This window comes from Sparus aurata, chromosome 22, assembly GCF_900880675.1.
Source record: "Sparus aurata chromosome 22, fSpaAur1.1, whole genome shotgun sequence".
In the NCBI taxonomy this organism is placed as follows: domain Eukaryota; kingdom Metazoa; phylum Chordata; class Actinopteri; order Spariformes; family Sparidae; genus Sparus; species Sparus aurata.
The window spans coordinates 22279711-22303464 of record NC_044208.1 but is presented as its reverse complement, the minus strand read 5'-3'; the positions used below and the strand labels follow the sequence as shown (position 1 = coordinate 22303464).

General features: G+C 40.9%; 1 protein-coding gene and 1 long non-coding RNA gene across 2 annotated transcripts in view; one reads left to right on the top strand and one right to left on the bottom strand.

Annotated features, from left to right (window-relative positions):
• The window catches only part of LOC115574339 (uncharacterized), a 118349-nt gene extending 98650 nt beyond the window's left edge, over nucleotides 1–19699 (top strand). Inside the window, exons 3-4 of the long non-coding RNA XR_003982469.1 lie at nucleotides 18278–18344; nucleotides 19594–19699. This is a non-coding gene — a long non-coding RNA (uncharacterized LOC115574339). The remainder of the gene's footprint in view (nucleotides 1–18277; nucleotides 18345–19593) is intronic.
• Nucleotides 5991–19860, bottom strand: scml4 (Scm polycomb group protein like 4). The gene is made up of 6 exons (XM_030405819.1): nucleotides 19583–19860; nucleotides 14517–14719; nucleotides 12814–12943; nucleotides 9336–9548; nucleotides 8192–8337; nucleotides 5991–7657 (listed from the first exon to the last, which is right to left on the bottom strand). The coding sequence occupies exons 1-6, from the start codon at nucleotides 19824–19826 to the stop codon at nucleotides 7532–7534; spliced, it is 1062 nt and encodes a 353-aa protein (XP_030261679.1). The 5' UTR covers nucleotides 19827–19860; the 3' UTR covers nucleotides 5991–7531.
• Between the last annotated feature and the right edge of the window lie 3894 nt (nucleotides 19861–23754).

Sequence of the window (23754 nt, the reverse complement as noted above, 5' to 3'; positions counted from 1 at the left end):
AATAGTTGTGTGATCTCCTCAGGTGAGAACTTCGTTCATCAATTAGCATTCCAACTAGCTCCACAATCATGTTCCCTAGTCGTCCATAGGCTACTTTGTATTCATTGCTAATTTGCAAGTTAGCATGCTAACCCACTGATAAAATGATCAACATGAGTAACATTTTGCCTGCAAAACTCAACATCTTAAATGGCCCCACGGAAACTAAACAATATTCTGAATTGAATTGACCATTAGCATTGTCACTATGAGCATGTTAGCACGGTGATGTTAGAAATGAGCTCATAGCACTGCCACGCCTGTAAATACAGCCTCACAAAACCACTATTCCCTTTTTCCACCCAAAAAACACAATCACCAAGACACCATGCTAACAACAACAGTCCCTTCCAGGTAGACAACTGGTGGTTGATTTCCAGTCAGTTTGGTGTTTATTGCTTCTCCTTTCACGAAGGAGCAATAGAAGTCTTTCCGACTGGAAACAGCTCAAACTGGCATGACTCTGCAGCGGGTGATTAAAACCTTCTGGAACACAAGTGGTACCCATCTGCCGAGCACCAGTGATATCTGTGAGGTGAGATGTCTGCACTGGGCCCAAAGGATCATAAAAGACAACACCCACCCCAGCCACAGTCTGTTCACCCTGCTGCCATCTGGCAGGAGATACAGAAGTATCTGCTGTCGTACCACCAGGCTACAGAGCAGCTTCTTTCCTCAGGCTGTGAGACTCAACCATAAAGGGAAACAACTTTCAATCTGTTGTACAACCCTGTTTCGTACAGTGACTACTAAATGAACCTCAAACCTTTTTGTCAACAAATGTTGCTATTTGTTTTAATATCCCTGTTTCTTGAACCGGTTCCATTCAAGATTCCTGGAACCTTAGCGCTGGTTGGTCTAGAAAACCAACCCCACGCTTCCACCAGGTGTGGTTGAACCATTGTAATCAAGGATGTGTCGTGAACAGAGAACGCTGTTCAAGGGAAGTAAACATCAGTAGCAAGATGGCGGACCACTGATTTTTTGTTTTCATCCAACAAACAAGCTTGAGCCATCTATCAATGATAACGGCTTTCCCCGTCCTCTCCTTCCAACCTGTAGAATGACTCACGCCCCGAGATGTTATTATCTTTTGCACTTCAGCTCAGTGAAAACCTGCTATGTTTTGGTTCAGCTGGGAATCAGTTTTTTCGACTCTGAACCAATTTATCTTTTAAGCTGAAATGCTCCAAATGGTTCAAAATCAGGTGTGCAAACCAAAACGAAACTCGATCCATGCCACGCGTTCTTGTTTTTCTCTAAAACAGTAACGTAACTCGTGGAGGCCGTTTCCCTTTTCTCTGCTTCCTCTATCTCGAACACATCAGGTCATCTCTTCTGCTCTTTCTCCTGCCTCCTTTCCTCTCCTCTCTTCTCTCCTCACCCTGTTTTGCAGTCACTCTATAACCAGAGGGCACAATCACACAACCAGAGAGCGAGTCGGGAAGCTTATTAAACATGACACTTACTGAGCACACTCAATATAGGCGAAGGACATAGGCTCTGAGGTCTACGTGCCAATTAGGAAAATCTGATCAATCATAGCAGTCGGTGTGAGCTCCCTCTCTCCTTCTCCTTCTCCCCCTCTCCGTCGTTGTCTCTCCCTCTTTTTGCCTCTCTTGCACATTATCTCCCCCAGTCGCAATCCCTTTCGTCTACTTTGAAAGTACTTCACAGCTATACACGCCAGCACTGCTGTTGCACACAATCACGCAAAAGCTCGTTACTAAACAAACGGGGGATAGCCAGTCCCCTTCTGGACACACACATACACACACACACACACACACACACACACACACACACACACAGCATACTCTAGCAAGCTATTCATCACAATTTAGCCACAGCATTAGACATTGAGGGACAATAATGCCCTCTGCAGAATACCGTCCGAAACACAAACAGCTACACACACTTCTCCTCCCGTGACGCTAATTTGTCATCACACTCTCTCACACTTTTTAATTCCCCACTAAGCTGTCCATCATCCCCTCCCCCTCCCCCTCCACGAAAAATCTAGGCTACGCCACTCAACTGACTTTAAAGGGAAAGTTGTTGAAATGTGTTACGCGGCGAGATTACAAAATGAATAGCTGATCTATCCCTGACTTGCTATGTGCTTTTTTGAATGTGTTTTTCTGAAGTTACATAAATCTGATTTGCTCTCTTTTATGGAAGCCCAAAGGGGACAATTTTAAAAAAACGATAGCTTTGAAAATGAAAATGGAACCCGACAAAAGCGTTCTAATTTTCCACGTCTGTACTCAGACTGTTAGTATCAAGCCTTTTTTTGGGTCCAGAGGAAGCTGCATGTAGTCCGATACACTGCCAGCAGTGATGTCACTCAGTGGCCGCATTGCATTGTGGGTAATGTAGTGTGCACCAGGCTTTGAAAAGCACTCCACAAATTAACAAATGATCAAAATCGATACAGCAGCACTACCTTTTTTTAATCCGCACATTCTTCTTCCTTTGTAAATCCTGGCGCCTCCATTACCCACAATGCACCTCAGCCACTGAGTGACACCGCGTGAGGCAATTCATCAGATTACATGCAGCTTCCACTGGAGGTTGGCTCTCATACTGCTTTTTCGCATAGGCAGCAGTCCTCCTCGAGGCCGGGCATGAGCTTTGAATTGTAAAATTGGTGCAGTTGCCCTTTAAGTGCTGACGTTTCAAATGAGAGCATTATATTCAGGCTGTGTTTATACTGTAAGTGTGTGTTGATATCAGATAGACACGCGTGCGCAATACATAATGAGAAATTTCGATGCGAGCTAACATGAAACCCTCACATCGATTAAATCAAATATGACCCACAATGCAACTATCCGTGTAGATTAACAGTAATTACATTTCAATTTAATGCTCGAAAGGATTAAGGCTGCCATTAAAGTTGCTTTTAATTTCTTTTTCTGTTAATTAACCACTTTATTGTAAAAAGCTCCAACGCATCTCTTAAAAAATCTCCCGCACAAAATAACTAAATCTGATTTTAGTCAGATTGAAACACCGCCCCACCAGCATATGGCTGTTTTGCACTCCTTTCTGTAAATAAACTGAGACATGCAAATTCCTCATCCCTGGGTGAGATGGCGCTCGGTAAAGACTTTTTTTTTGGTACTTATCTGTCATCCTAACTTCTCCCGAGGCCTCTCCAGTACCCTCAGAGCCTTCTTTCTCATCAAGCTGCTGATGGAGTGCTACAGGAAAGGGGGACTTCTTAAGGTCTTGTCAAAAGCTTGTTGAGAGGTGGTAATAGGCCTGCTAGACTGGTGATGATGAAAAAGAGAGATCTGCTGCTCACAAGATCTAATTTCAGAGCCAGTGACTAGAATGCTGTAGGCAAAAAGCTTGTTTTTTTTCATGTGCATGTGGTGGTAAAGTGCACTAGCACCACCTGTAGACACGTTGCGTATGTGCAAACCCACCGGCCAATGAAAAATCCTGTAAATAAACACCTACAGAGTAAATATTTACACAGGGCAACCTTGTACAACTTAACCACGTATTAGACTCAAATAAGACCTCTGGTGATGAACACTTATGTTCATTCACGACATCCGAAACAGCATCTTACTGTTTTCAGCAGCAGATGGAGCGAGATGTGGCTAAAAGCTCATAATAGAACATCAAATAAAGGGAGTTTAAGACATTAGCACTCTACAGTTTGAAAAGCGATGATGATGTTTAATTTTGCTCTTTAAATACCCCCCCAAAAGTACACATATTACTCCGCCAAGGAGGTTAAGTATTCACCTGTGTCCATTTTTTGGTTGGTTTGTCGGCAGAATTACACAAAGATGACTGGACAGATTTCCACCAGGCTTAGATGGAGGATGGGTCTCAGCCCAGAACAGACCCCACTAACTTTTAGTGTGGAAAAGACAAATGGACTGATTTTTTTTTCTTTACTGAGGGGTACTGTGGTGCCATGGCAGATGTATGTGCTCTCCTTGCTTGTGCCCTGTCAAAGTTGTGATTCTCACTTTCATCCAGCAGATGGAGCCACAATTAAGTGCAAAACTTTAAAGTCTCACATTATTAGATTTCACTTCTCAGATTAACACTAACTCTGGTTCAGATTCACACACACTCACCTGTAATCAACAGTGACTGCTGTTTAATTGTTGTTTTGGTGGTAAACTGACTATTTATGAAGCACAAACACTTCAGAAGCACTTCGCATTGCCTCAGTTTTCCCACGGCACACACTGGGTGTGTTATTTATGGTTTTTAATCATCCGCTGTTTATAGACTGTATAACTCTTTCATTCCTTAGGCCTGCCTGTTTATTCATACATTAGTGCACATTTTATTGTTCTGTTTTCATTGCAAATCACTTTGTAATGCTGGTTTTGATAGCTGCTGTACAAACAAACGTTATTAATAGTATATGGATATGTGTGGTGAAGGCCTCAAACATGCGTTCACACACACACAGCAATGGTGGAGGCGCACACATTCTTATAAACAACTAAAGTTTTAAAAAATTAAACTAAACTACATTTTTACACTTTTTCGGCTGCTCCAAGCTCCTGGTCCAGGAAGACTCGAGTCTTCTATAGCTGCACTGCTAACTGAGCTAACTAGCTAATGGCAGCTAGAGGCTAGAACTGCAGCATAGAATACAGTAAGAGGCAGATAGCGGTCACTCTGGGAATAAACTGCTCACAATTTGTTTGCAGTGACCTTTGACAGGTGAAAAAAATTCTAAATATTGCACATTCGAGTCACCACAAATGTACAACAGTGATGAGAACGTAGCAGTCTGAGGAAAAAACACATGAAAAATAGAAAATAATTTATTTCACGAGATATGAAACAAACACTGAAGCCAGATCACCAAATTCTCCCACGTATAGTGTCCCAGGGCAGAGAAGAAGACGCGGTGTGTGGGTGTATTTCCATAGAAATATAAAGTTCAACATTCATTTCAAAAGGTGTGGTTGTAAAAGTGAAGGGTAGTCCAGGACACAGGTAGGACGGGTTGAGGTCCCTTCTCCACAGGGACAGTAGAGTAGCACAGTCAGGACCCAGCAGCTTTACAAGGAAGACCACCAAGAAGAGGAAGAGAGTTCATGTAGACCAGACAGCCCCAAACCTGTGAAATAAAGAAGAATACAGTGATTGTTTGACAGTGTTCACAATAACTGATCAAAGTCTTAACAGAATAGTTGGCCAGGGGGTTGTTTACATAACTGGGTCAACATGTGACAGTGAGAAACAGCAGTCAGGTCGAAATCTGTGTTTAAGTAAGGCAAAAAATAAAAAATAAAATAAATTATCAAGTCTCTCCCCCCTCTAACAAAAAGTAGAAGCAGGCTGGTCATGTAATAACAGGCCTATGTTACACTCATTAATGTAGCTAGCTAGCATGACAGACTTCACATTACCATTCAAGACAAATCTATCTTCTTCTGAGTTTCCGACAGTTTATCCTGGAGCCGTTTCTTCCTCCAATCCAGAAACTTCCTCCTCATTCTGTTGGCCTGCCAGCCCGCCAGGAAGCCGGCGGCGAAGGAAGCCACGACGGCGACTTGGAGCGTCCTCTCCGAGATGTCTGCCATGTTCACCTCTGGCTGACAGATGAACACGTTCAGGCGAGCCGCATGAAAATCATTGCGACGTGATATACAGGAAGTGACTCCCCCCGCCACTCTCGCGATACCACACCGACGTTAATCTCGTGCTTTCCAAAATAAGAGTTTGGGATCCCTTTGGAGTTCATGATTCAAAATAAATAAATACATAAATAAAATAATTTAGCAAAGATACATACACAGAGCTTTTCCTAAAATAAATTATGGTTCCGAATTAAAAATAAATAAATAAAAAAAATACATATACCTCTACAACAACAACAACAATATAATAATAATGATAATAATGATAATAATGATGATAACAATAATAATAATAATAATAATAATAATGATAGGCCAGGCGTCATTGAAGAAGGTTTATTTTGTCTGAAAAAGGTATGCTTTAAAAAACATTGTATTAAAAAGAAAAAGGAGTGTCATTTGAGAGTCAAAATTGATGAAATATGGCTCACAGATGATTAAAAAAACAAAAAACAAATTCACCATATCCACTGAAATCAATTTATCTAATCAAAAATTAGAAAATTAAAAATGCAGCCAATAGCTCACTAGGGCTGAAGACGGTCCAAAAATACAGACTTCATACATAGACATACATGCTGCACTCACATAAGTCTGTGGCACACTGACTTTGACAATGTTAAGCAAAAACACGTAGAACACAAAATACTAAAGTGAGTAACAAGTACTTTACAGTCAGTTTCAAACAAAGCAAGTTGTACAGGTTTGTCATATACTGCGTGTGACCGATCATTAATGTGTTTGCAAGTTGTCGTCTGCACAATTTTATATGACAAAACTGTTTCTGGTGGCTGCAAAAATGAACAAAGAAAAAGTTACTCTTAATGCTCGAGACGTTTCACTTAATAGTTTGTCACTTTTTTATAGTCAGCAGACCAAAAACTGCTTTATTATTTATATTCAAAATGACTGACGAGGTATTGCATGAGAGGAATGTAAACTGTAGCTTTATCTGGAAGAGACAGTGATGAAGTGTACAAGTTGATTAATCTGTTAAAGTGTTGTGGTTGTAGTGGCAGCAACGGTTTCAGTGAGCACCAAGTCTGCTACAAGCTTTCTCTCATGCTACTTTGCAACCTCGAATAAAACAAAAAAGCCTTGCAAGGTAGACTGAAATATTGTCATTTCAACACCAGCGAATGTCACATGATATACGATTTACTAAAACCCAGCATCTGCTCTCCTTCCTGTCATTGTCAGCGCTGTGTGACTACGTGCCGCTGTGATCACGCCTTATCGCTTCACTGTTGCGCTGTGGTTTGTGGTTAAAAACATATGCTTGTGTAAGCAAATCACTTCGTTTCACAACAACGTTTCTGATGCAGTTTTTCATTTCACATTCTAATAATCAGATAAAACCTTGATGAAAAACCGGTCAGGATTTGATTTGGATTTACTCAACAGTGACTTACGCAAGTTACAGATTGAGTACCTCCAGAGACCAGATAATAGTTACAGTTTGTGTCGAGGAGTGATACCTGGCTCAACATTATCATCAGTTTACAGCAAAACTAACTCACAAAACGACTATTTTTAAAACTGCAGCAGCTTGTTTCAGTTTAAATATGATAAAGAGGTAAAGCACCATACGAGTTTGTGAAGCTCCTGTGTCTTTGTAAGCTGTGTGCAGACTGCAGCGTGGACGTCAATACAAGTTTTGATATAGCAATCGTGTGGAGCCGAGCTATTTACAATCTGAAGCCATTCAGATGCCCTGTAGCCGATGATCAAGATGAAAAGCAACCGCTTCTGGATCCAAAGGCGTTCACGATGTGTTGCTGATGGCTGAGAGTTTGAGAGAGAATCCGCAGTTGGACAGTTTTAGTCAGCGGCGGTCATGAGTTTGGCTCCTCCGCAGCAAATCATGACCGATTCTGTTTGAGCCTGTCGATGTGGTAACAGAGTTTGAGCGCAGGGCCCAGCTTCAGTCCCAGATACTTCATCATCATCTCGCTTTTCAGCAAGAGCAGAGCGTCTCCATCTATCTCCTGAAACACACAAACAGAAAAACGCTATGAAAAGTATAACTAATTAAAAAACAAAGTTATCACATTATAAAAGTTGAAAACCACCTAGAACTAACGAAAAAGTTCATATGAAGACTTGAAAAGCAACAAGTTTTACATCAAAAATAGAGTTTGCTTTATTAACAACACTTCTATCCTGCGTTCAGGGTGTTTCAAAGCCTTTCAGCTATGATAAGAAAAAGCCTGCCCACTTTAAATATTAAGCCACAGTCCTGCCCAAGGATCATAGGCAGCACAGTGGTTTATAGGGAGTTAAAAGGCTTGTAATATAGCTTGGGGCTGGACCTCACTGTGCTGTAACAGTCTTCATTCAGCCTCCATATCTGCTGGTTTATACTCAGGAACAGAGGGAACAGGCTGATGCAGTTGTCTTGTAACAGATTTCTAAGTTCAAGTCTACACACAATGTCTTTTTTGAGGAGTTTCAAGGCATGCTGGGATATAAAGCTCTGTTCCAATACATTTAGCATTACAGTACAATTATTCTGCACTCACATGCTTCCTGAACGCTTCAGCGTGGGGTCCCAGGGCTTGGGGGTCAGCATCTTTGATGAACCAGACGACCTCCTCCACACCCCAGCGGGAAGGGTCCTTACCAGTAGGACGCTTGCAATCTCCAGAGTCAGGCATCGGACTGTAAGCTAGGTAGCACAGCGGAACACGTGGAGTGAAGATGGTTTACATGATGAATATCCAAATAGACAAAACATTTCAGGGAAAATTCTCATTTGCTTTCTTATGATGCGTTAGACTGGAAAATCAAAAGTCTCATATCTGTCTGTTTAATATGTAGCTACAGCAAGGAGATAGTTAGCTTAGCTTAGCATTGGACTGGAAACAGGGGGAATCGATAGCTTGGCACCTACTAGCACCTCTAAAACTCACTAATTAACACGTTCTGTCTTGTTTGTAGACAATTTGTAGTTTTTTTCAGGGTGTTAATGGACGACATTCACACAGCAGCCATATTACTCTGACATCACACTCAGGGTGTGAGGCTCACTAATTGATGAGCAACAAAAACAAACAATTGATAGTGAAAATCTAGAGGGAAATTTGGCCATCTTTAAAGGAAAAACAGCATATTTTTTAAAACAATTAGCCTCCGTTAGCTAACATTAGCATTCAACCACTTCCTAGGTAACATGACTGTTTGTTAGTGTTACATGATACAATAGGAAATGCGTAAATTAATCCCAAAAATACCAGCACACATCTCACATTTATTTAAACCTGGAAGTGACAGACACTGCATGCAATCAAAAGGAAGTGGAAGTAGTTGAAGTGGTTGAATGCTGACGTTAGCAAATGGGTTATTAAATATGCTGCTTTACCTTAAAATATGGCCAGATGTTGCTCTAGATTTTCACTATCCGCCATCTTCTCAGTTGCTGATCAATCAAAAGTGTTGAAATGATAACAATTTGTCAGATTCCCTACGTTAATACGACTTGAGCTCCTCACCCTGACAGCGACATCGGAGGAAAATGTTCAAGCTAAATTTATAACTGGTTTATCTTAAGTGCCAATAGAACACTGATGTTGGAAATCAACATATGAGTGTGGTCTGAAATGTGTAACACCGCTTGTTCACTTGTGCGCCGGGTGTACTACATCTGAATACAAAACACAGCCTCACCATTCCTGTTTCCGTCCTGGAAGCTTGCTGGGCTCGACGCCTGTCTGCACAAACCCATCGGAGTGGAGCAGCTGCTGCCACGGTAACCATAGGAGTGCTTCAGCGGGTACTGTGACGTCATGACATTGAAGGCGGAGTCGCTGGGGTCTACGGCGTACCGCTTGGAGTCCACTGGTGGATCACACAGGAAGTCACCAGGCATTGCTGTCTCTCCTGGGAGAGGATCGACAGGAAAGTGACATCATCAGAGCAGATTCTACCTGGGAAATCTCTTTAGTGTTTAAGTTTACACTTATCCTGAGAAATATACCAACATCCAATGGATCAGTTGGCACAAAAGTTTGTACAAGACAACGTATTGGTGGGGACTAATATGTGGGCGTGCTGGGTACAGCTTGTGTAACATAGTTGAAATGATTCATTATAAATCCCAATTAATAGGACAAATATGCCACCTGATGTTATAAATTTATATTACCTGCATTGAGCAGTATTAGCAAGGTATGATGGGTAATCCTCAAAGCAATGGAGATATTGTCACCAGGTAACATGTCTGTGTATGTCTGTGGACAAAACAGTGATAACTAACAGTGGAGCTAGTTTTATATCCTGTTTCCATATAGCTAACTGTTAGCAATGACAGCAGCCAGTTGATTATCTTACATTCCTAATTAAGTTAAAGGCCATTGCTGATGGAGCTTAGTTTTTTATGGATGCACCTGGAGGAGATGCAACAATGTGGCGTTAGGATATCTTCCTTCATAATACCATACTTGCCAAGATTTTCAGTGCTCTCCCCAATTTTTCTCCCAGTGTAACAATCCTCCCTTATTTTTCCCGATACATGACAATTCTGGCATTGTACGGCTTGTAGTTTACTGTACTGTTGTGCTTCATCTTCCACAGTGAGTAAGAGACGGAGAATTCCCCTTTCTCAAGGAAGGTTTTCAAGGTTTTGTAAAATCTGCTACATCGATTTTTCTGTCAATCACAGGGATCATCATCAAGAGGCTGACAAATGGTAGTGTCGAGCACAGACTCTCTATGAATTAATGAAAACTTGTAAATATTAGTTTATACCAGAGATTCACACCATTCAGGCCACAGGGCCGAATTATCCTCATTCTTTCCTAACAATTCGTAAGAAAATAAAAAGTATTTAAAAAAGTAAAATGCTGTTGCACTGTACTTGTTATTTTAATTCTTTAAAGTCACCAGAATACAGTAAATAAACCCGCTTTGTTTTTTTCAAAACCATCTCTAATTTTGAGGTCTCAAGGTTGGCAAGAATGCATACCCCAGATGAGATGTGCCTGCTTTCTCCAAGGAGAATGGAGAAATATAAAATCTGGAGCTTATCCATTGACACTGAATAAGGCTTTGACTTCACTGAGACCATAAGATGTGTGTGTGAGTTTTTACAACCAGATTATGTGTATACTCTATACACAATTATGCCATGGCAGTTGCAGAAAGCTGCAAGCAGCAGAAAGAACCACAGGATGAGCATGAGGTTCTCTCTGAAGAGGCTGGTTTTGAATGTATTGCACAAGTATGTTAAAATATAAATATTTCATTTTGCTTTCGGGCCAATATAACGCCTGCAGACTTATGTACTATACCAGACAGCAATTTCATTTTTCATGTTCCTTAAACAGACAGTTAAATAAATACACACATAAGCTGTATTAAAGCCCCTCAGCTTGTAACTGGATGTGAAACCTCTGAAAGGTAGTCGGTAATTCCTCTAAATCTGCTCCCTTTGTGCCCACCGTTTTTTTTTTTCAGCTTGTCAATAATGTAGATGCCTGCTGGTGATGCCAGAGCCAGGCAGTTATGGATTTACCACATGACAGATTTATGAGAGCGAAATACTCCGCTGAGATGATTCTGAATTACCTCTACTTTGTGCTCACACAAAGGTCAAACGTATTGTATTGTATTGTGAGGAAATCAATTACGGGATAAGATCTGCACATTTGGAGGGCTTATAGATTGACATACATACAGTAGTGTAGAGAGCTGCCTTCATATATTACAGTAAACAGCTTTTTCTTATATCTTTACATCCCACCATCTCAAATATATAATTTTTTTCAAATAAATATAAATGAGTATTTGAGAGAGTATGCACACTGCTTCGACAGTATCCCAAAAGATATCCCTAAAATACATGGGACTATTTTTTGCTTCTCCATTTCACCAGAGACGTGATTTACATATGTGTTTTGGTGGCACCACAGGGAGCAACACTGGATTGTAGAGTGTGTATATGTGTGTGTGCACTTTGCCTCTGAATGTCTACAGTCTGACATCAAACACTTTTTTTTATGATTTGCAAGAACAAAGAGCAAAGCGCTGGTCCTCGACACACGAGATTCCCCTATTCCCCACCTCAAATACACTGAAGACAATCTTTAAATATTTGCTTATTCAGAGCAGGGGGAAAAAAAGGAGAGAAAGAGAAAAAAAATGAAAGGCGAGAGAGACAGGATGACTGAATGAGATGTATTTTCCTTTTTCTGAAAGAATTAAAAATGTCTGGGTTTCTCCAGAGGCTGAGCAGGCGAGGAATACTGGACGAGAAGATTAAAAAGGGAATATGAAAGAGGATGTGAGTTGAAAGTAGGCAAACATACACAGTAAGCCCATCGAAGCAGTTTTTTTGATTCAACATACACACAAGTGTAATGTTTTTACATCGGAACGCATGTTTCTGTCATGGAGAACAAGTCTTCTGTGTGTGTGGAGAACAAAGAAGAGAAACATCACGCTGACACTTGCAGAGGGGAGACGCGTGTATTTTAGCACTGAATTGATGACGCAGTCGGAGCGGGGCAGCAGAGGGATGAAAAAGATAAGATACAAAAAAAAAAACAAAGAGAGGAAGGGAGAGCAAAGAGTCACACCACCACATCAAGCTGTGAGTGTATAATAAGTGTAAAAATATTAGGAACACCTTCCTGCTGGTACAGGTCTCAAGGCTTTAAAAAAAAAATCATTAGCATATGTCTTGAACAAATCACTCTGCTTCCCCCAGCATTCCCATCACATGTAACTCTGTTCAGACCTGTAATCATTTACGACTTCCTACATAAAAGTGCCCATAAAGGTTAAAGGTGCACCACGTAGGTTTGGAAAACAAATTAACACTTAGAAATACGACATTTACAGCATTATTAAGGTTGTAATAATCCAAACTCAGAAATATCTCTTTGATGTATGTCCATAACTGAAACAAACAAGACGTCCTCAGAGGGTAATTAGGTCCCCAGAACGCTGTGTGAAGCTCAGGTCCTACAAATGTAAGTTACACAATCTCAAATGTGTGTTGTCCCTTTGATGACAGTTTGTATTTTCAATCCATAGAGTCATGAAAACCAATGACAAAATAAATAAATAAATAGAAAATATTTCCAAAAATTAAATAGTCCATCTTTAAGATGATAAAGTTTATCTACAGTGTGTATGTTATTACCTGTCAGGACTTGAGGTGTGGCAGAGTGGGGGACGATAGCAGCATCCTGCGGGAGGGAACCCATCTCAGGTTCTGGCGTGCTGCTGGGAGGAGAGTTGGCTAGTGGGGACATCACCATCCTGGGCTTCAGCTACACACACACACACACACACACACACACACATATAAATCTGTAGTGTTTCAGTATATAAAAAGCATATATAAGGACGAGTAGGCCCCATCACTGTAATTCACATCAAGCATCAGACAATAAATGGGTCAATGGCCATCGGGTGGCTTCACAATTCAACTAATTTTGACAGACTGACATTTTTCTATCTAACTGCATAAAACATTAAGTCTCTCTTTCAACACACAGTATTATTATGTCTAGTCTTAATATGATGAAGCACTGGTGGATGTAGGCATACAATGCTTTTCAAAATGAGCACATTCACCTGGAAAAATAAGAAAACTATGTGATATGGTTCATGAGGCATGCGCATAATTAAACCTCATCTCATCAGCCTGTCATATTAGCGCACATGTTTATTACGGGTCGATGCAGATACTTAATTTTAAAGCTGACAACAAGCTGACATAATTATGCATTTCTAGAAGTAAATATAGCTGAGACTAGGGTCTCAGAAAATATATGTGGTATTGTGGTATATGGCACACTGGTCAATATTATTTTCCATTATAAAGACTCTTAAAAGAATGAAAATAGAAGGTTTTTATCCAATGTAACAAAAGCTTTGTCCGACACGATGTCCCGACAGACTGGAAGTATATATATTTTTAATACTAATGTGGTAAAATTCAATACCATAGATGAGCAAATGTAAACGTACCAAACCACGGTATTCCTTGAAACCTGTATATTGTTGCAACCCTGCCTGGACTGGTCATTTGTTTTAGATATATTCAGTCATTCAGTTAAGTGTTAGAAGCGTGGACATTTTTAGATGGTGAAAAGTCCAAATATAAGTCTCTGCCACAACTAAAACTAACTCCATCGCTTACAGCCACACCACTGTAAATATTAGTACCATACCAATAGAGAAGCTATGTTAAAATCCGTGTTCATAGTGACATCGATACCACTGATGATTATTAATTCTAAGAATTATTATAATATCAAGATTGGTAAAAGTTAGACGTGGCTAGTTCTGTGTGTAGCTCAATAAAGGCAAAATGCCATAAAATAATCTTAAAAAAAAACTTTAATATTACCATACACCAATACCAGTATTTATGACAAAAGCCCTACACTTTTTTTACAGATAGCAATGTCACCACCAATAATAAACCAATAATTAAAGGTGCTTGGTTGACTTTTTGACCACTAGAGGCACTGTGGAGCAATATTTTGTTGAGTGGATGTCTGGTTTGTTTGGCTCTCGTGCTCTAATGGCGCACATATGATGGTGCTAACGTACATGACACATTCCTACTGTGCCACACCTACGGTGTTTATGCTTAACCACTAATCGACAGTCGGTTGCAGTATCGTGCCAACAAACCAAACAAATCACCAGAAGAAGAAGAAAGCCGCTAGCTGTGTCGACATAAACAATTCTGATTTTAATGTGTTCACTAGTTGTGTTTACAAGAAAACACATAATTGAGAAATCTGAATATAAAACCTTTTTTTTACAAGAACAAAAGAGAAATATATAAAATATATAGATAAAGCACAACTCAAATGATGACTGACTGACCTTAAAGCCAGGCTTCCTGCCTCTCTTCTTCGGGACCTTGAGAGGCATCATAGGCTCAATGTAGTGGCTCTGGAACTCCAGCTTACGGATCGGAGGCCGTCCTCTCTTCCGGCCCGGTACCTTACCCTGTGGCCCGGCCATGAACTGTGGGCCGAGGGCGGGAGTCTGCATCTCTGAGCCGGCAGACAGGGTACTCATCAGACCTGAGAGAGACAGAGAGAATATCGAGTGTCATTTGAAAGGTAACAGGAAGTGGCAGCTTTAAAGTGCACGCACCACTGCCTCCGAACCGGAGCGGAAACTTCGACGCACAAGTGAGACTGCCCCCTCCACACACAAACACACACACACACACAGAAAAACTATAGGAAATTGTAGAAACAAAGCCACACACAGCATTGTACTCCTCCTCACCCCTCCCCCTCTTCGACTGCAAAGATTGCAATAAATATCATTACTGCACAGAGAGAGACAAAGCCACACACACACACACACACACACACACACACACAGGCAGGAAGTGAAAGCAAAGCACATATACCCACAACACCCACACAATCAAACAATGAATCAAGTGTGCACTCGCACACAGTGTTTTGTCTCAGTGCCATTCACCCACATGGCCGTGACTTCCACAGCGCAGCCCCTCTCTCAATCGATCTCTCCATCATTTCATTCATGCAGCGCAGTCTCAGAGCTCACCTGACGTGGCCTTTGAATCAGGAGTCCCTCTGTGCTGACTGACTCCTACTGAACAGTGTTCTCCTAATTACCCCTCTTATACCTGATATTCTTTAACACCTGAATAACAAACAGACCTCGGCACTGTCGAGAATAAAATCCCCCTCCTGCCATGACAGCATTTGTCATTGCAGAAAGAGGAAAAAACAGGAACAGACAAGAGCACGTGAATATGCATGATGCCTCCCTATCCTGTTCCTCTCAGACCAAATCACATGAAAAAAAAAAAAAAAAAAGCCTCAACATTTGCACACAATCATCATTCAGAGCGTTGCCTACCATGCACACAGTCGTCTGGTGATCACTGTCTGTGTGACGCTTCTCTCCAGCGGCAGTTTTTCTGAATATTCCCCTGATGGATCTCCAGCAGTCTGCCTCGACTGTTTTCTGCTGCTACACGCTGTCAAGACACCGGCAACTCTGCTGCGTCTCTCTCTCTCTCTCTCTCTTCCTCAATCTTCCTCCGAAACAACCCCCTCCTCCCTCTCCCTTCTACCCTAACCCCCTTCCTCTGTGTCCCCTTTCAGTCGTCATGGCAACACGCCTCTAACATCCCGCGGCAGCCGGCAGACCTGCTGAGCTCAAAAACGATGTGTGTGTGTGCATGTGTCTGTGTGTGGCTGTGTGGGACTGTAATGTAATTACAGTTGCCGCAGCTCAGGGGTTTTTTTTTTTCTGTCTTCAAAAAAAAGAAAAAAAAAAAAAAAGAGCTCAGAGCGGCTGACAAGGGATTCAAGCTGTGCGGTGTTTGGTGCTGCGAGCGCTCAGGTTACAAACTGTAATCTGTCCTCAAATTATTTCTGAAGACATTATTTTTCCACAGTCCGGTCCAAGAAGCGCACCAAAAAATCCTAAAATATGAGGTCTTTTATAATCATCCTGGAAAAATGCTTGAACTTTTCTTGGCTTTCAGGTAACAAGAGATCCATTTTTCTGTAAACATCAAAAGGGCTCCAGCAGAAGCCCTTCAGGATTACTCGGCTGCTTTTGTTTGTGATAAAAGATCTTATTGCTGTCAAGGCTCACCGTCTTCCTTTTATTTATAGACTCTCTCTGCCTCAGTGTCAGCTCGTGTACGCTGCTTTTTGTTTTATCTATAATAAAAAATCTACACGTGGAAAGAAAAAAGACCTGCCAAAGGCAAGGTGGTGCGTGTTTCCCCCACCGAGGCGCAGTAATAAAAGAAAAAGCAGGGCTCCGGAGTGCTTATTTGTTCTCGTCGGCTACAAGTGTGGCGTGCAACTCAGGTTTTTTTTTTTTGTTTTTTCTCCCTTCACCGCCACATATCGATTAGTTACGCCCTGTTTCCCGTCCGCGGTCAAAGAAGCCACACTGGTGGGGTTTTAACACTCAATCAAAATCAGGTTAACCTTTCACAGGGAGGATCAAACGCCGGCGTGCCCCGAGCTCGCACACACACAGCCGCTGCCAGCATGTAAAGAGATTTGTCTGGAGTCAGCTGAGCTCACGGGCTGTTTAAACACGGGATCTGACAGGTCAGACTCATTTCAGGGTTTTCATTGCTAAAAAGCCGAATAAACAGAAGGGACAATAAACAGCAAGGTATGTATAATGAATTCTGCCACACATTCTAGGGCTGCAACTCGTGACTATTTTAATTATTTATTAACCTACCAATTATTTTCATGATTAATCAATTAGTATAATAAAAAAAATTCTCATTACAGTTTTCCAAAGTGACGCATTCAAATTGTTTCTTTTGTCCAACAAACAATCCAAAACCCAAAGACTCTTCATTTACTGACAAAGAAAAATCAGCAAATCCTGTTTAGTCCAGTTAAAGGGAGCATTGTGTCGTTTCGGAGAAGAAATTCAAATTCAGAATATAAATGAGGTAATAATACAACCTCAGAAATATTTATTTATTCCATAAGTGAGTAAACAAGCTGTTTTCAAAGGAAAATAAGGTCCCAAGAAAACAGTTTGAAGCTAGAGATATGGCAGGGTCCGCCAAACAGAAACAAAGTAAATCAGTATGAAATTGTGTTGTCCTTTAAGGTCAGTTTGTTTATTCAATGTATTCATCCGAGAAAAATGTCTTCTCCAAAACTACAAAATGCAGATCCTGCAAATGTTTCATATATTTCTCTTGAATAACAACTGGAACAATTATTATTTAAATATCTGGCAACCAATTATTTCTCGATGAAATTAATCGACTGATCGTCGCAGCTCCGACACATTCTCACACTTCATCTGTACTGGCTGCAATGGTGGGCGTCCAGTGAGTCTGTATGAAGGAAGGGACCCATAAATCATAAAAGTAATTACACAGTGAGATTAATCCTGATGTCCCTCCTCAATCAGTCCCGTCCCATTACGGTGCATCACACTGCAGATGGAGACAGACCCAGAGAGAGAGAGAGAGAGCGAGCAGATAATCATCTTTTACTTAAAAAGAATTGGATACAAGGAGGGTGAAGCCCATTAACACTGGCTGACGATATGAAACAACACCATTTTTATTTATTTTTTTGCAGGCAAAGGGTGGAAAGATCTGCACCACTGCACCGCGCCCTAACACATCACATTTGGGACCACAGCCTAATTTGTTTATGGCTAATTAAGCAATTACACGATCAGCGAACCCCTACGCCCCGTTTTATTTTCCCACGTAGGGATATTGTCTCTCCGTTGTGGAGGCTGCGTGTTGAAAAAGCAGTCGGCGCTCGCTGTTATGGCCACAGTAATGCAGCAATGATCAGCAATGATTAGCATAACTTAATCAGCAGCTTCGGGGGATGGAGATTTGTATCTGCTCTCACTTATGCAGAGGGGGGAAACTGCAATGAAGTGAGTTATGCCAACGCGTCACTGAACTGCACACCTACACACACATGCACAAACAGTTTATACACAGTGACACACACACACGCACGACAAAATGTATGCATAAAATAAGTGCATTTTAACTCGAAACAATATATCCTCGCTGGTGTGTGCGTGCGTGTGTGTGTGTGGTCTAATCAATGTAACAAACCCCCTGAATTTATTTACAGCTCAGGCAGGGCGTCGCCATGGTAACAGACAGTGAAATCGGATCCTGCGCCAGAGTCATGTGATAAGGTGGGAATAAATAAAACGCATAAACAACAATGTGTGTATTAAATAAGCAAGCATCCGCACACACACGCCGTCACACACACACACACACACACACAGCCTGCCATCCTTGTCTCCGCCGAGCACTCTTTGTAACGCAACACACTCCAGAAGACTTGAGGGGAAGGTGAAGAGTGTTGTTCTTTTGATCAGTCACAGGTCAGGGGGGGAAAAACATCGGAACGTTTGGCGAATCACATACAGAATATAAAAACGCTCTTTACACACTCATATGTGTATTTATACGCATGCATTAACACAAGTGCATGTAAATTAACTACGTTTGAAATTGTCCTCTTGAGCTGCTCTGTTTCCCACTGATGATGTCGACAATGGCCACCACTCCTACTTTACATACATATTTTCATTTTCACTACTTCAATCAAGACAGTTGCATTTGTGTTTTGTACTTTTTTTACTCAACTCCATTTTACCAAACCAGAATCAGAATAATAGTCTGGTTTATAGCCAAGCAAGTTTTCACATATAAGGAATGAGTCTCAATGTTATGGTGCAACAGGATAAACATAGAACTAAGAACAAACAACAAAAGATTAAAAAAAAGGTTTGCAATTAATAAATCGAAATTAGAGGATTGACAATAGAATATGAAAAGAATATATAACAGGAGTACGTACAATATGATGTTTAAATGAGAGAACACCTTCAAAATAAAGTACTGAGAATCGTCCTCGAGTGGTTGTAGCTAATTGTTGCAGTTCTTTGTAGCTATCGTTACTACCTTAGCTAGCTAACACTAATGTTGCTAATGTTAGCTAACATTAACAACGCTTGAGTTAACAATGCTAACGTTAACCATGCTAACGTTAATGGCACTGACACTAACTAGCTAACATTAAGGCAGTACCATTTCTAGGTGCATACCGTAGAACTTGGACGGTTTTACATTTTTCCCCACAAAATGGCAACGACGAAGGCTCTAAATCACTAACGAAACACGTACACCACATGATTCCAACAGCGTAATAGTATTGGCTGACAAACCTTGGTAGAAGCTGGAACCGACCCTCAGAACACAAACATAACCAAAACAATCAGTTTGGACCCAACACTCAATTATTCATTCACAATCACATTTCTGTGTTTTTAAGGGTAAGTGATCCGTTCCATAAGCTCTGGAGATGTATGTTTTTCAACCACTTGTCTACATAAAAACATTCCCGTTAAGAATCAACTCTTACTTTGTGCGCAGGCGTCGTGGGCCCCGCTCCTCAGTCTACGCCCAATTGGCTCTGACGCCGCCTCCAAGTCCACCAGCTGCCAGCAGCCCCGCCCCCGGTCGTCGCTGCGATCCAAGCGCAGACGGAGGCGTACACCTTTGGTGAGGACGCCAGGTAACCAGCCAACAGAAGGACGGGGAGGAGGAGGAGGGGCCAGTTCCAGAGGCGAGTCAGGGTTGAAATCCCGCCCTCCTCGCAGTCTCATGCCCTCGCAGCCCACCAGGGGGAGGCGTGCTACATCACACTGCAGACACAGAGGCGGAACACTCAAAACCATCAAGATACATCAAATGAACATAACATTCATAATTATGAATAATAGTTAAAACATAATTGATTTCATTGACCAATACCAATGTTTGTTTACAGTTACACCTGTGAATAGCATACATACAAATAGTGTTTTTTAATGTTGTTATTTCAAAGTGTATATCATTTTTTCATATCGTCTTTATAACAACACGTTCACTAACATTACTCAAAACCAGAAGTGTTCCAAGGTGTCGTCATAGGTTAAACGCTGAAGGTGCTAGCAAACGATACAGTAAATAAAATAAGCACATTAGAAATGTTATATAAGTTGGACCACCATGTTATGTAAAAATTACCGCCTGAATCATATTTTTATTACCTTTTACACAGAGTCTGCAATGTTACACCGCCATGTTTCTATAGTAGCCCAGAATGGAAACATTGGTCTAGAGAAGGCCTCTGGCATTTTTAGGAGCCAATTAATAATAGAACAAATAAATGACTCAATAAATGAATCAAAATGATAACAAATGCACCAAAAATAATATTAAAAACAAACGCAGGCATTAATTAATCTATAGAATGTGACATGAATTGACATTTATCAAACTTTGTAGTTTGTCCCCGATTTATCTACTTTTACATATAATATTCATTTTTATTTAGTAATTTTTAAATCCATTTATTCATGTCTTTAGTTATATATAAAATCAACATTTAGGTCAGATTTAATGAATTAAGTAATGCCTAAATTTAATTAATGTATTTTTCAATTTTTTTATTTTCTATTTTGGCAGTTTCTTCCTTAGAGACGAGGGGTGTTCAGTTGGTTGCAGTCATCATCTTAAATCACGTACAATGGACCTTTAACTGTGAGGTAAAGAGTACGTCGACACTGGTCCATAGGCCCGCTGTCAGAAGCAAATGTATTAACAGCTCATTCTTAATCAATCTGAATTCCACTAATCACCCTTAGCTCATGATAAAGTGCTCTCATATTCCATTTCCCAACATTAATCTTGGCCTCTACAAATTAATTTCAGACCTTTATTTCCTCAGAAAAAGAAAAAAAAGGATTGTGTGGAAACAGTAAGAAGCAGGGAGACTGACAGAAAGGGGGAGACAGGGAGGGGGGGAGGGAGCGCTGAAGGAGAAAAAAAGAAACTGGGGGAGGCGGTTGTGTAATTACCAGTGTGTGTTCAGAGGTCAAACAAATAAACTGGGAGAATATGGCTTTGCGAATGATAAACGTATTGGGGGACAATGTGTCTATTGTGCTGTGAAGTGAATGCAGTTCGGCCTCCAGGGTGCCGGATCTGCTGATTAACTTTGACTAACTAAGCTCTCCGTCTCCTCAGTATTGGAAGGAACAAAGGCGGATGAAGAGGGGACGCGAGGGAAGCTGCGAAACTTGTTAGGGGCTGATGGAAACGTTCACATCATCACCCCATTACCCTTTTTGTAGATCTTATTTTCTGTTTGGTGGAGGATAGTCCTGCAGTAATTGCTGTTGAGAGTTTACACAGGGCTTTATGAACCGCTGCCAGGAGTTCGGGGCGAATAATGTGTGCAATTTTATAGCTTATTATGCCGACTTGGAGGTTCAATTTTAATTTTAACATCCTGCAGCATCGTCACAAAATGTGTATTAGAAGCTTTTACGACTCAAACAAAGACTTCTTTTTCCCAGAGCTTTACGGATTATCAGCAAATACAATTTGACCGGGATGGATGGAAAACCATTGTGTTGTCAAATATCAGTTTTTTGACTAAATTAATTTATCAAAATGTAATCAGACTGTTACAGAAATATACACACTGTAGGAGAGGAGAGAGACTCCTTTAATTGCAAAAAAAAGGCATTCATTGTAAGACTGATAGTCTTTGCGAGCCTGTGTTACGAGCCTATACCAGCCTATGTTAACCCAGACGGATGCATTAGGATCAATAACACCAACATTTGCTAATTAGCTGTAAACAAAGCAGCTTACAGCTCAGGGCTAATGGGAATGCCATTAGTTTTGGAGCTATTTGGCTATAAACCTAAGATAATGGCACTAGATGAAAGTCATTAGGATCCATCCTCTGGGCACCAGGAATGTGTTTACCAAATATAACGGCAATGAATCAAAAAGTTGTTCAGACATTTAACTAAAAGAATAAAATACCAGCCTCATGGTGGCACAAGAGGAAAAGTCAGGCATCACTGAGGAAATGTGGATTCCTCCTCTGGGGACCATGAATGTTGGTACAATATTTCATAACAAATCCATCTGGCATTAGCTATTTCTGTCCAGGCTGAAGTGGTAGACTGACTGAGTAACCACCAGCCAGAAAAGGTGAGAAAACTGAAGTGTTGAGATGACGATTAGGAGACAAAGGTAGGAAGGAGTTCAGGAAGGAAGGAGGGGGAGGAAGGAAGAGGAAGAATATCAAACTAAATAACCTGGTTAATACGCTGATTTTATACATTTGATTGTTTCAGCAGTACCTCTAACAAAATTAACACTAATCACACAAAACAAGGACTACATCCATGGCAAAAATGAGAAAAGATCGTGCAGTGTGAGACGACGGGACACTAAGAGAAAAGACAGAGCATGTTTCGTTGCTGAACTTTCAGCTCTGATGGGAAAAAACTGCCCTCAACCACAACATTTCACGTTTACCAAAAAAAAAAAGAGAGAGAGAAACATCAAACAGCGATGCAAAAAAACATGAAAGAGGTTCTTCACACACACACACACACACACACACAACCACAATCTGTAGCACCGTGAAACAACCAGAATGAAAAAAAAGTTAGATTTGATGAAACGGAGTGCAACCCAGCCAGCACACACATGCACACACACACACACACACACACACAGGGGGAATGCTTCTGTTTCTATCTAAAGGCTTCGGCATCCCAAGAGAGCAGAAAACTACTTTATCTTGCCACTCTACCAAAACACTTGTGGCTTGGAGCAGCGCCAGGAGAGAAGCTTGTTGGAGAGATTTCTTTAACAAAAAATCAAACACGAGCAGTCACACACACACACACACACACACACAGCTGCATTTCATTCCCATAAGTTGTGGTCGTGATGGAGAAAGTGCCTGAGTGGATCATCGCCGTCTCGTTTGCAGGTGAAACTGTCGCAGCAACCAGACTTCTCTGTTCTTTTATCACATTTGTAGATCAGACCCAAGTAAAGAGTAACAGTGGCTGTATTTTCTGAAAAGTGGAGCGAAATCCAAAAGACACATATATATATTACTTTATGTATACATATTTTGAGTTTTTCTGTTAATCAGTGTGAGTGATGACAAGATATGCAACACTTCCTGTTTTGACGGATAACTACAGGAAGTTGTTCCTTTATCTCTTGCGCAATTTTGGCATTACCGAAATTCTTTTGATGACTTTCCGTACTGAGAGTGCATAGATCTTACATTTGGTCTCATTTTGTGCACTGCAGCTCAAAATGACAAAAGAACAAAAGCCTATTGAAACGTAGCGGAACATTTCTCTATTACTATAATCTATAATCCAGGAAATAAAGAAGTGACCATATTTTTGTTGTAATTTTATGTAAGAAAGAAAGAAAGAAAGAAAGATGTTCTGATTAACATTGTATTTCTCTATCTTTTGTGTTTATTTTCTGTTCCCACAAGCTGCGTCACTTCTCCTCCTCCTCCTCCTCCTCTCTTTTCCCTTCAGATGGACCCCGGGCCCCTGGGAACATCTTCCCTCTACTGCTGCCTCACATATTGACGGATCTGGATCGACACACCCTGGGATCTGCTGGATCATTGCCCTCCCCTGTTTTACTATCTCCTTATATCTATATTCCTACAAAAATCTGATGCCTCTTCACTCAGATATTCTCTGTTTT